The sequence below is a fragment of the Abrus precatorius genome, unplaced genomic scaffold (genome assembly GCF_003935025.1).
Source record: "Abrus precatorius isolate BTA unplaced genomic scaffold, Abrus_2018 Scaffold3, whole genome shotgun sequence".
NCBI lineage: Eukaryota > Viridiplantae > Streptophyta > Magnoliopsida > Fabales > Fabaceae > Abrus > Abrus precatorius.
The window spans coordinates 15289676-15302295 of record NW_020874373.1 but is presented as its reverse complement, the minus strand read 5'-3'; the positions used below and the strand labels follow the sequence as shown (position 1 = coordinate 15302295).

The 12620-nt window shown below is 31.6% G+C and overlaps 1 protein-coding gene across 3 annotated transcripts; it reads right to left on the bottom strand.

Annotated features, from left to right (window-relative positions):
• Window positions 1-411: 411 nt before the first annotated feature.
• LOC113861293 lies at window positions 412-12068 on the bottom strand. 3 transcript variants are annotated; one of them, XM_027494019.1, is made up of 7 exons: window positions 11548-12068; window positions 9073-9127; window positions 8551-8625; window positions 8248-8339; window positions 1884-1965; window positions 940-1039; window positions 412-730 (listed from the first exon to the last, which is right to left on the bottom strand). In XM_027494019.1, the coding sequence occupies exons 1-6, from the start codon at window positions 11901-11903 to the stop codon at window positions 986-988; spliced, it is 714 nt and encodes a 237-aa protein (XP_027349820.1). In that variant the 5' UTR covers window positions 11904-12068; the 3' UTR covers window positions 412-730; window positions 940-985. The 3 variants fall into 3 exon arrangements, 2 of the variants coding, with proteins under 2 accessions (XP_027349820.1, XP_027349819.1); XM_027494018.1 differs by having other exon boundaries at window positions 940-1023; XR_003504184.1 differs by having other exon boundaries at window positions 412-1965; window positions 9073-9193.
• Between the last annotated feature and the right edge of the window lie 552 nt (window positions 12069-12620).

The window sequence follows — 12620 nt, the reverse complement described above, 5'->3', positions numbered from 1 at the left end:
TGATTAGATTCAAAATTTATCCACACCATCAATTAAACACCACACATTACTCACTAGTACGGATCTCGGACCAACTCTCCATTCACATCTCATAAGATATTGAATGTGGGTGCAGTAAAGACTACTATATCTCGAAAACAAGATAATCATTTCTAACTTTATAGAGGAGGGGGGGTTGAATAATTCAAATTTAGAATGAGGAGATGATTGCCCTAGACATGGTTAGGGCAGGCCTCGAGGCTCATTGAATACTTATGACAACTAGTTCTAACTCACAAGGGTAAGCAAACATAATAGATGAGAGGGGTAAAATCTTAGAACAGATTAGTTATACGTCAATTATATACATATTATAAGCCATGTGCCACCAAGCAGCTACAAAACCAAGTCCTCTAAGAGAAGAGATCTGGCAATGTTAACACAACTTTTGACAGGAACTTAATATGAATAAATTTTACACAATCATTGGGATTGAATAGAACTGTTTTACAATGAATCTTTTCTACTAATTTTAAAGGATTTATTTTTCTTTTAATTTTGTTTTTGGGTGAGCAAGGGGAAATTTAGTGTGCATGGCATGACATACAGGAGTATAGAACTACCACCAAAGATTAACTCAAGGAGACCTTAGATACTGACGCCATTCATCAGGTGTTCCCTTTCTTACTGACAGCATTCTTAAAGCAGCAGCAGTTAGAGGTATGGCAAGAATGTCATAGTCCTTTGGGGCCTGAATAACAAGAGCAGCATTCTACTTAATAGTGATAGAGGGAACATGAAACCCATGAATGTGTAGACATAGGTATTATGTTTTCAATTAACAATTTAAAAATTGGAAATTAAACATTGGCAACCCCTTCTTGGTAGCCATCATGTTGCCCTTTTATGCCAACCCATCATATGAAGAAAGTATATATGTTGTAGTTAAGTAGACAGTACCTTTGGGACCTTAATCAACTTCATTTTTGCTTCCTCTACAGTTTTTTTACCCTTTTTTGAGTTGCATTTCACACAAGCAGTCACCTGTTGTCAGCAGATCCTGTGTATGAGTTCTATATCAAGTGAAAGGTTGATAGTTGACATGTAATAACGGGGCTTTGGACTCACTCCCTTTTCATTCAATTAAGAACTGGCCACTTGAAACTCCACATTTGTAAATAGGTTTTCACTTGCTTGCTTTTGATAATGATGGCAGTAAAGTGAAATGCACTGGATTACTAATTATAATCCAGACACTAATCGAAATCAAAGAGAAAACCCATTTTATGCATTCTTAAAGGTCAAGTTCAATCGTCTTTGCATACAATACGTTCATTTAATCATGTCAACATAAGCTTTCTATTTCTACTTGCATTATGGCTCAAATTTTAATTTAGCTTTTCTGTCAAACCAAGGCCAAATCAAGTGCTACTAAGGCTGGGTGTTTCCTTTTCTTCCATGACAAACACGCAATTCTTTGGAAACAAATGGATAACAACAGAACCCTGAGAAATGATATTTTAGGCAAATCTACCCAAGAAGAGACAAATGATAGCCATTGAATCAATCATTGTATCATCTTCATTAAATCTATCTTTAGCTATTTACATGCAGAAATATCTTTAAGCCTTCTGTCAGTATATAATCACACACACAGATCACACAGACAAATGAATTGTAATGTCACTGACAAAAACTCAAATGCTGATTTTCTCTGACAAGCTATAGAGAAAGGCTTTATATAAGGAGATCATTCACAAATTCAGTAACTCCTACAAAGTGTTTTGAAAAACCATCTACGGTGCACGTGTAAATATCATTATAATAAATTTTAGAAAAATAGACAACAATACATAAGTAATCAAATAGTAAGTATTTTCTATATGCATAAAAGATTATCTTACTAGATTATCCCATGTCCATTCTCCACCTAATGCAGTGGGCACCACGTGATCAATGGTCAAATTCTCACGTGAAGAGCAATACCTGTTGTGAAGGTAATATCATATGAGAAGGACTTGAAGCTCAACTAACCTAATTACTTAAAAGGACAAGATCACCATTGCATCCCGCTCTTTTGGTAATTTCATTGAAAGACTTAAATGAGAATTAAAAAATCAAGAAACTGTTTTTTCTGACTGATAATTACTCCATAAGTATGAAATGTGGAGAAGAGGTCACATTTGTTATACAAAGTTCTCAACTACAGAAGCAACAGACTCATCCTAGAAAATTGTTTCCACAAGGAATAAATAATAATTTATACATAACCCAGACTAGCTTATTCTCATAAATTATGAAGTGAATTAGTCTTGCTGTCCCAAACTAGAGATTAGGAATTTTATGTTTGAAACCACCCCTAAACAAACATACATTTCAGCTGGATTAAGCTTATAATTCTGTTAATTGATGCTTAATTCAGGAGTGCTATTTCGCAGCCCAAAACTAAAGGAGAGAATTCTTTTCTAGGCCTCGAGTCTGCCACAACCCACAAATAGATAATTTTTCCCTTAAAAAACACAAAAATTTAGGATTTCCTAACCAAACTAAACCAGAACCTTACTTAATTTACCACAATGTGAGCATAAGCTTAATTGCACAAATGAAAGCATGGCCAGTTGTGATTTTGACTGGAATATGCACTTCAACCTATCACAAAATTGGTTTTACACAGCTTCCTAAGTTTGCAACAACGACAATAACAACTAAGCCTATTTCTACTAAGTGAGATCAACTATATGAATCACACAACACTATTGAGTTTAGTCAAAAATCAAATTCTTCAAAACATTATTTATTGTTGTATCTCTTTTAATACTTTCTTCTAAAGTTCTTTTAACTCTCCCTCTATCTTTTTTTACCAAACTAAAAGTCATGTCATCCATTTTAATCATCTTAACTGATTTTGTCATTTTATTTTCAAACTAGGTGATACTTCAATATTCTCATACTGTCATACATACAATCATTTTTTATTTTGTTCATTATTTGTCATCTCTTACTTTTTTTTTTTTTGTGTTGTTTCTTAAAAACTTAGCATTCACTACCATAGAAGATAACTACTAATATATCAATGTGATAAAACTTTTTCTTCAATTTGATAAGTATTTTACAATCACAAATAACATCTATTGTATTTCTCTCCTTTAACCACTTAATTTGTATTATATGAGAAATATCTTCATTAATTTTTCTATCATTTTGTAGAATGAATCTCAAGTATCTAAACTTGGAGACCCGTGAAATAATGTCATCTTCAATTTTAACTTCTAATACATAATCATTTTATTTCTTATTAAAAAAATTACAATGCATGTACTTTGTTTTCCTTTTATTAAAGCAAAATCCCTTAAATTGTGAAGTATGCATCCAAAATTCAAGTTTGGAATTAACTTTTTATTTTAATTTCTCAATAAGGACTATAATGTAAGGATTCAAAGCGAAATTCTAATGTAAGCCTATTACCATAAAGAAAAGTCTTTAGGTACGCGTCTAGGAGTTTTCATACTTATAATTACCTTATCATACATGTCTTATATAACTATAATATCTATTATATGAATTTCTTTTTTTTTCTAAAGTCTTTCATAACACTTCTCTTGACACATGATCACATGTCTTTTTGAAGTAAAAAAAATCATATATAAATCTTCCTTTTAGTCGCAATATTTTTTCATCAACTTTTGATAAAAGTTTATATCTTCTATTGTACACTCTTCTAGCATAAAACTAAATTAATTTTTTACAATTTTAATTTCTTCTCTTAATCTATGACTATCACTGTAGTTAGTATCGCGATACTTGCAATGTGAATCATGTGAAATATCACGAATCAACAATTGAACGATTTGTATCGTATGTAAGTATCATTTTTGGATGGAATCGCTGCCGGAATCGTAAGATTCAATTTTGAATTGCGATATTTGGGGACGTGATGAGATGCAATTGCAAACCAAGTCACGCACCAATCAGGTCGGGTCGACGCAACCAGATTCACTAAAAACCCTAAAAACTTTTTTTTTTTTTAGCAATAATTGCTGTTCCCACCTAATAAAACCTTTGCGAAACCGTCCCTACAAGACCCATTACATTACGTTGGTAAAAAAAAAAAACTAACCTTTGTTTTCTCTATTCTGCACTGTTCTCCTCTTCTTTACTTTTCTTTTATTTTAGTGCTTTTCACTTTAGATATCTGGTATTCCCTTCATTTATTTTTATGGTCCCTCAAGTTATTACTCATTCGTGCGCTCTGTCCCTGCCTCTTCAATAGTTCCTACTTCCTATTTTATATTTGTCTTTCTCCAAATATTTTTGTTTGCTGTTTGTTGGAGACTAATGGGTCCTACCAAAAAATAAAAAAGAGTGATATCACATGGAAATATTGTGAAAGTGTCCCTCCATATAGGCTGTTAATAAAATGCAAGTACTATTCTTATACTTGTTCGGATGGAGTTACAAGGATGAAACATCATTTAGCTGAACAAGAAAAAATGTAAGTGCCTGTACAAGTGTTACAGATGAAATAAAGGAGATATTCATCAAACTATTGGAAGAGAAAGAAAAGAAAAAATGTGAAAATAGTTTAGAGTGTTCTGAAGAAGCTACAAGATGCAAGTGATCAAGAGGGAAGAATAAATTTTTTTGTTAGCAAAGAAAAGGAAGGGACATCTAAGGCTCTAAAGCAAAAAACAATGAATACAATGTTCAAAAATAGAAATTATGTCATTCAAGAAATTTGCAAATGCATATATGCTAATGCCTTACCATTTAATTTGGTAAGAAATCCTCATTTTATTCAAATGTTGAAAGCTGTTGGAGAATTTGGTAAGGGTTTAAAACCTCCTACTTATCATGAAGTAAGAGTATCTTTTTTGAAAAAAGTAGTTGATAGCATCCATGAAAATTTGGAGAAATACAAGAGTGAATGGGAGAAGTGGAATTGCACTTTAATGTGTGATGGATGGACAGATGGAAAAGGAAGATTTCTTACTAACTTTCTTCTTAACAGTCCAAGTGGGACTGTTTTCTTAAAATCGGTTGATACTAGTAATGTTATCAAGGATGTTAAACAAATGTTTGAATTATTGGATGGCATGGTGGAAGAAATTGGAGAGGATAATGTAGTGCCAATTGTGACAGATGGTGCTTCTAACCCTGTGGCAGCTGAAAAAATGCTAGAGGAGAAGAGGACAAAATTGTTTTGGTCCCCTTGTGCAGCTAATTGTTTAGATTTGGTGCTTGAAGATATTGGACAATTTTCAATATTCTTTAACACAATTTCAAATGCAAAGAAAATTACAACTTACATATATAGGCATACATGGGTCCTTAACTTGTATAGACAGCATTCTAAAGGAAGAGAATTAGCAAGACCAGTTGTAACAAGGTTTGCAACTACTTATCTTACACTAAATTGCATTTTGCAACAAAAGAATGTTCTTCGATCTGTTTACTTCAGAAAAATGGGTTGAAAGTTCTTATGCTAGTAAAGTGAAGCTAAGCAAGTCACGAATTTAGTTTTGAGTGATTCTAGATTTTGAAAATCCATTCAGTATTGCTTAAAGTGTGTGATTCCTCTTGTAAAAGTATTAAGACTTGTAGATGATGATTCAAAACTAGTCGCGCCATATATTTATGAAGCAATGGATAGAGTTAAAGAACAAATTGATAAAAACTTTCAAAATCAAGAGTCAAGATACAAAAAGGTGTGGAAGATTATTGATACTAAGTGGAATTTACAGCTATATAGGCCTCTTCATGCAGCTGCCTATTATCTCAATCCTAGGTAAATAAAGTCATCATCAATCTCTTAAGTTTTTTACACTTTTTTAAAGATTGGATAACCTAAGTTGTATGTCTTATGTCTTCTTTAATTAAGTTTCACTATGACAAAAAATTCAATCCGGATAATGAGGTTTTATTTGGCTTGTATGAAACAATTGAAAGAATGGTTCCGAATAGAAAGACAAGATTTTCTATTGATCAACAATTTGAAAAATTGAAGAATACTAAGGGACTTTTTAGAATGAACATGGCAAAGATACTAGAGACAAGAAGCAACCTTGTAGTTTTAAATTGGTTTTTTCATATTTTAAAGTTCTTTCTATGATATACATCTTATTTTTGTTTTAATAAGACTTTGGTGGAAAAGTTATAGTAGAGAGTGCAAAGAGCTAACAAAAGTAGCTATGATAATTTTAAGTCTCACATGTAGTGCTACGGGTTGTGAAAGAAACTGGAGTACATTTGACCAAAGATTAAATGTACTTGTTTTTATCAAGTACAATCTTCAACTTGATATGAGACAAAAGACTAGAGAAGAGAAGGGAGAAACTTATGATCCTATATACTTGTCTGATATTGAACTAGATGATGAGTAGATTACTGAAAAAGAAGACCCTTGCTTACCAATTGATACTTCTTGGATGGATAAACATGAGTGTTTCACTTTTGATGAAGGAGCTCCAAGCAAGAAAAGGAAGACAGGTATTTGTTTAATGAAAAAATAGTATAATTATAGGTCCAATTGATGCTTAATGCTTTTATTTTATTTTATAAGTCAAAGAAACTTAAATGCTAGGGCCAATAAGAAGGAAAAATCTATAGTTAGAGATGAAAGTCAAATTGAAGAGAATCAAGAGATATTTTGGAGATGGCGAGGAAGGGGAAGAACAAGAACAAGAAGAATCTTTACCATTGGAAAAAAAAGATGAACTAAGTGATATTGATCTTGGGAAAGATGACTAAATTATGTATTTGGAGTTTAGACCTTTTGAATATGTTTAGGGTCTAGAACTGGTTGCTATTATTTTTTGAAGGTATATATGGATGATTTATACCGTCACAATCTTTTTTTTTTGTCATTGTGGCTGATTTGAAAGTATATATATATATATATATATATATATATATATATATATATGAATGATTTATGCAGTTACAACATTTTTTATGTCATTGTAACTGATGTGCTTTTAATCTTTATACTATATTTTATTTTATTAATTATACAATAAAGTATTTGATTATAAAGTGTAAACATATGAATGTATTTAATTTTTCTTTATATTAGAATATTTTTTATATAGTTTTAATAATGGTCATGAATCTTATAATTCACGATTCGAATCTTGATTTAACTACCATGATGACTATACTTAATCATATTTTCTATAATTTCATAATGTAACTCATAAATTTTATCCCGCTATAATTTGCACAATTTTAAATATTATTCTTGTTCTTGTATGTAGGGACCAAAGTATTATTTCACTCGTGATATATTCTTAAATCTCAATATCATTAAAGAACATAGTAAACCAACCAACTTCTTATTCTCTCATACGTTTCCAAACATTGATAAGGATATTATTAGATCCAACTACTTTACCATTATTCATCCCTTAAAGACGTTTTTACTTCTTCAACTCAAATTTTATGATACTATGTCAAATTTAATTCATACGCTTGTGTTTCTAATCCTTCTTTATTTTCATTTGCTCATTGTCCATTATCAAAAAGTTTATAAAAATATTTTTTCCATCTGTTGTTTATGTTTTGATCTGTAACCAAAATTTTTTCTTCTTCATCCTTGATACATTTCACTTATTTTAAATCTCAACTTTCTATCCCAATTTTGGCAAGCTTAAATATTTCTCTTTTGTCATTCTGTCTCCCTAAGTTTGCAGCCAGTCCCTGAATAAATTTGTAACACTAAAGATTGTGGATACTATCCATCCATCCACGTAATATAGTGCCCTATTTACAGTTCCGATGATCTAGACATGATTTAGGAATCCATGACAGAAATAAGGAATAGAAAAGCATAATTTTATTACTAGACTGAACAGAACACGGAAAAAGATATCTCCTCTATTGGTTTCCCCTTTCCCAATCGAGGAAGCCCTAGCTGGGTTCTCTCCAAATATATTTTCCTGAATCCTCTCCCAACCCTTACCTTAATTCATCTATCTAACTAAACCTCTCTAACTAACTACTTTGTCTTCCCTTTATTCTTCCAAGCAACTACCTTTTCTGTTCTATTTCCTAACACATGATTGAATATATGATCTTAGCTATATCAGTTTTACAGAAATATATGAAGACTCTGCCCTGAATTTCCTTCAGCAGTTAGATTATCTAACCTGGCCTACTGACAACACCAACTAATAAATATATAAAAATAAAACAGGAGTTTTTTGTGCAAAATGACTGTAATTAAGCATACTTAGATCTATTAGAAATTCAAGTTCAGTATAGACCACTTACTGACAGGTGTAATTGTCCCGAAAAAGTATATTTTTTCTACTAAGATTGTTCTTGACTATTCTTCTTTTAACAACCTGAAGTAAATGAGGAACCTGTACCAATTACAGAAATAAAATTGAGTTCATCAGTATTATAGCGGACAAATAGCAACAAAATTTTTCAGTAATTAATGTTTGCTTGATATTAATTTATAATAAAAAACAAAAATATTCACGCTGATAGAAAAGTAGAGTTACTAGTTTTACTAGAATGAAGGCCAAGTGCCAAAATATTAGTAAACCAAAAGCAATACTATGTGCATACCCTTAAGACAGCTGGTATATAGAAAGATCCACTTGGGGAGTTCACTGTCTTAGCATAATACTCCAGTACATCAGCCTGGAAAAGAGATTTGAAAACATAACTTCATAACCATAGTTTCAGTGTTTATGTAAAAGGAAGAAAGATAAAGTTAAAAGTTGTGGCTGGAATCAGTATTTGTGTGTGTCTTGGTATTTGCAAACTGACCATTAGGCCTGGAAAACAAAACAGGTTTAGATTACAAATTCAACTACAAAGCAAACAAAGGAAAGCTAAGTCACAAATACACTCTACTTCCAAATGGAAATGATGGCTGCATTAAGATTAAGAGAACAGTAAGTACCAATACCCACCAATACATTATTGCTTGTGCTATGGCACAGCTTAGTCGGGTATCAACCAAGCCTATGCTATTGCAAACTTTAGACATTTCCATGTCAATCTCAAGACAACAAATACATTAAATAGCCTAATGGCATGCATCACAAACACAAAAATTGAAAAGGTTGAGCTTAAAAATCTGACCTTCTCCATAAACTCCAAACATATAGCACGTTTCCAGCCTACGACATTTACTGGCCTGGAGCAGGATGACAGCAGTCAGAACCATAAGCAAACAACTGAGCAGGTGTCTTGATATTGGTGACTATACAAGAGAAAATAAGATGTCACAATTTCATACTATTTACACACACTAAATGCTGAGGCTACAAAGGATACACTATTTCATCCCTGAAAAATTGATACAAACTGGTAGGAAGAAATTACACAACACAGTTTCGAAAGCATGCATAATTGACCAACTCTATGCATGTTAATTGAAAAAACAATAAAGAATAAATAGAAAAAACACAAACATGTGTGTGTGTAGAACCCACACCACACCACAAATAATGCAAGTTCTCTTGGGTAGTGAACCTTAATTCCCCATAGCAAACAATAATTAGACCATAAAAATAGTCACTCAAAAAAAAAATACACAAACAAAATACGGGCTGAAACTAAGATTGTAAAAAATCAATTTAGTTTTATGTATGGAAGGACTACAACAGAAACTATATATCTTTTATAAAAAATGATGAAAAAATATCACTACAAAGAAAAGAACTTACACATAGTTTATATTGACTTGGAGGAGGAATATGATCGAGTACCACGAAAAATGATATGAAAGATTTCAAAAAAAAAAAAGATTCGTGTAGCATATATTCGGGCTATACTAGACATGTATGAAAAGATAATTACATGGATGAGAACTTCTAAAAACGTATCTAAGGACTTCCCAATTGAAATAGGTTCACATTAAGGCTCTGCTTTAAACCCTTGTTTAATTTAGTCTTAGATGTGCTTACAAATGACATACAAAAGATTATCCCTTGCTTTTTGTAGATGATATAATATTGGTTGAGGATTCAAAAGAAGAGATTAATGTTAAACTTAAGTTATAAAAGGAGACTTAAGAATCTAGAAGTTTTTGCTTAAGTAGAAGTAAGACAAAATATATGTATTGTAAGTTTAGCAAAAAGTAAAATGAGAATCATGCGTTGAAAGTTAAAATTGGAGATGATATTATGTCATAGGTTTCTAATTTCAGGTACTTGAGTTCAATTATACAAAATCATGAAAAAATTAATGAAGATGTTATTCACAGGATACAAGCTAGGTGGTTAAAGTAAAAAAAATATAAAGAATAATTTGTAACCATAAAGTACTTATCAAGTTGAAAGGAAAGTTTTACTGTAGTGCAATAAGATCAATTATCTTACATGGTAGTAAATGTTGAGCCTTAAAGGAACAATACGAGAAAAAAGTAGGAATGACATAAATGAAAATGCTAAGGTGGATAAGTGGACACACAAAAAAAGATAAAATACAAAATGATAATATATGAGAGAATATTAGAGTAGCACTAACACTAGAAAGATGACTAAAAATCATCTAAAGTAGTTTAGTCATGTGCAAAAAACTTTTGGAGAAACTAGTAAAGAGAGTAGATTGCATTACTCTTAGGTCTGGTAAAGACAAGGTAGATGAAACCCAAAAGAACCTTTGACGAAATTATTAAAAGAAACTTTTAGATTAACCAGATTTCTAAAATTTTGATTTTTGACCAAACTTAACGATATTGTGTGATTCATGTAGCCAACTCCAGCTAGTGAGATAAGACTTGGTTGTTGTTGTTGTAGTGTTTGTAGATTGCGGAAAAAACTGGAAGGGCAGAAATATGCATTTTTACATCTATACTCGCATATACTAAATCAATTCATCAATCTTCCAAAAAGACACCTGGCTTCAAGACCCTTCTCTTTGGTAAATAATCAAAACAACCGTTTCTATGGGATTACAACATCTTTCCATGGGACTTTTCCCCTGATAGAGGAATTACTACCATAACAATGCATTAAAATTCACAATCAATAACCTAGGATGAAACTCCCAAAGCATCGACTCTAGCAGTCTTCCTAAAATAGTACAAAAACTTAACAAAAACTTAATAGACAAACCAGCATGAGAGGTTCAGAATCCATTAACTACTGTGAATGAATCATAAAAGCATCAGAACGCAAATTGTAACAACCCAAGTGATCTTTCCCAATCTTCACCCCTTTCTCATCAAGAAAAAGAAAATTCTCAATACCGTAATACTTTAGGTCCTATTCATAAAAAACAACTACTAATATTTTTTTTTCGAAAAAATAAGAAAAAAAGACTCATTTGCTAAATTCTTGTTATATCTTTATTTGTTTGTGAGATTTGTGTTAACAAAATACTTCACTCTTTTTACCTGTATAAGTAATTATTTAATATATAAGATATCAATGAATATGGATATTTCTAAAATTAAAATAGAATATAAATTTATGAAACTATTTTTTATTAGTCTCAACAATTATTCATGGAAAAAGTTCACTACTTCAAATCATTGCTATGCATATCAATAGTAGAAAAGACTATATATATATATATATATATATATATATATATATGTTGAAAGAAAACCTGTAAGATATATCCAACACCAAACCCCGGAAGCAAGACAACCCATCTCCCCCAAACACATCATCGTCGTCGTCGTCGTCGTCGTCGTCATCAACATCAACATTATCATCATATTCATCACGAACACTCTCATTACAAGCAGTGGGGCGTGCCTCCGCATTGCAACGCTTGGTTTTGCTACTAAGAGATGATGCATTGAAAATTCTAGCAGAAGAACCCATGTACCTTGTTCTTCGCTTGTGGGTCTGAACTGATCTACACTTATAGAGAAAAGGGTCCTTGTGCTCTAAAAGAGATGGTACACCCTCACCATTGAAGAGCATCTTTAAGCGACCCTGCGTAGTGAACTGTGCCATACCCTTCACTTACCTTCTCCTTGAAACTTGGAAAGTAACCTTTCTTCTGAAACTGTACTAAAAACTCTCAGATATTTCTATTGGTGGATCATTCAAAAATAACACATCACAGGACGGCAGAGAAACTTGAAAAGCAGAGACATTGATCTTTGCAGGAAAAAACAAAACAAATAAGAAATGCATTTGTGTCACGGAAAAAACCTTTACCACATATATTATCATCTTATGCTCCTAATATCCTCTTGGCTTGGTCTGAATTTACGTATATGCCATTTGAAATTGGATCCTGTATTATTAGAACTAAAGAAAATTTCTCACCATTTTAAAATTCAAAGCAAGACACCAATTTTCATCATAAAATTTCTCATCATTTTAAATTCAAAGCAAGACATCAATTGCTTGATATATGAAACTGAGATTGTAGTTTATAATTTTAATTTTAACTAAATTAAAATTACTTTATAATTATAATTCTTATATCTAAGTAGTGTAAAAAATTTAAATGTACAATTGTAATTCTAGGTTAAGTCCTAATTTTGTTTGGACCCTTCAATTCGAGATAAGTATGGATGAAAGTACATTAAATTTTGAGTAAAATAACTTGATATGTATACAGCAATGGACACAATGATAATAATAACAGTGGAGCAAAGGTACGTTGATAACCATAAGAGACGAAGTAGTAATGGCCACAGTGAGTATGACAATCAAAAGTGA

Bases quoted from the DNA above. Each gene is read 5' to 3' on its own strand.
- LOC113861293 (XM_027494018.1), bottom strand. From the start codon at position 11,903: ATGGCACAGTTCACTACGCAGGGTCGCTTAAAGATGCTCTTCAATGGT. The intron at 9,128-11,547 runs GTTTTCTTTCAA...ATCCTGCTCCAG, and splicing joins GTGTTGGATATATCTTACAG to GCCAGTAAATGTCGTAGGCT. The intron at 731-939 runs GTACTGTCTACT...CTTGTTATTCAG, and splicing joins AGTTGATTAAGGTCCCAAAG to GCCCCAAAGGACTATGACAT.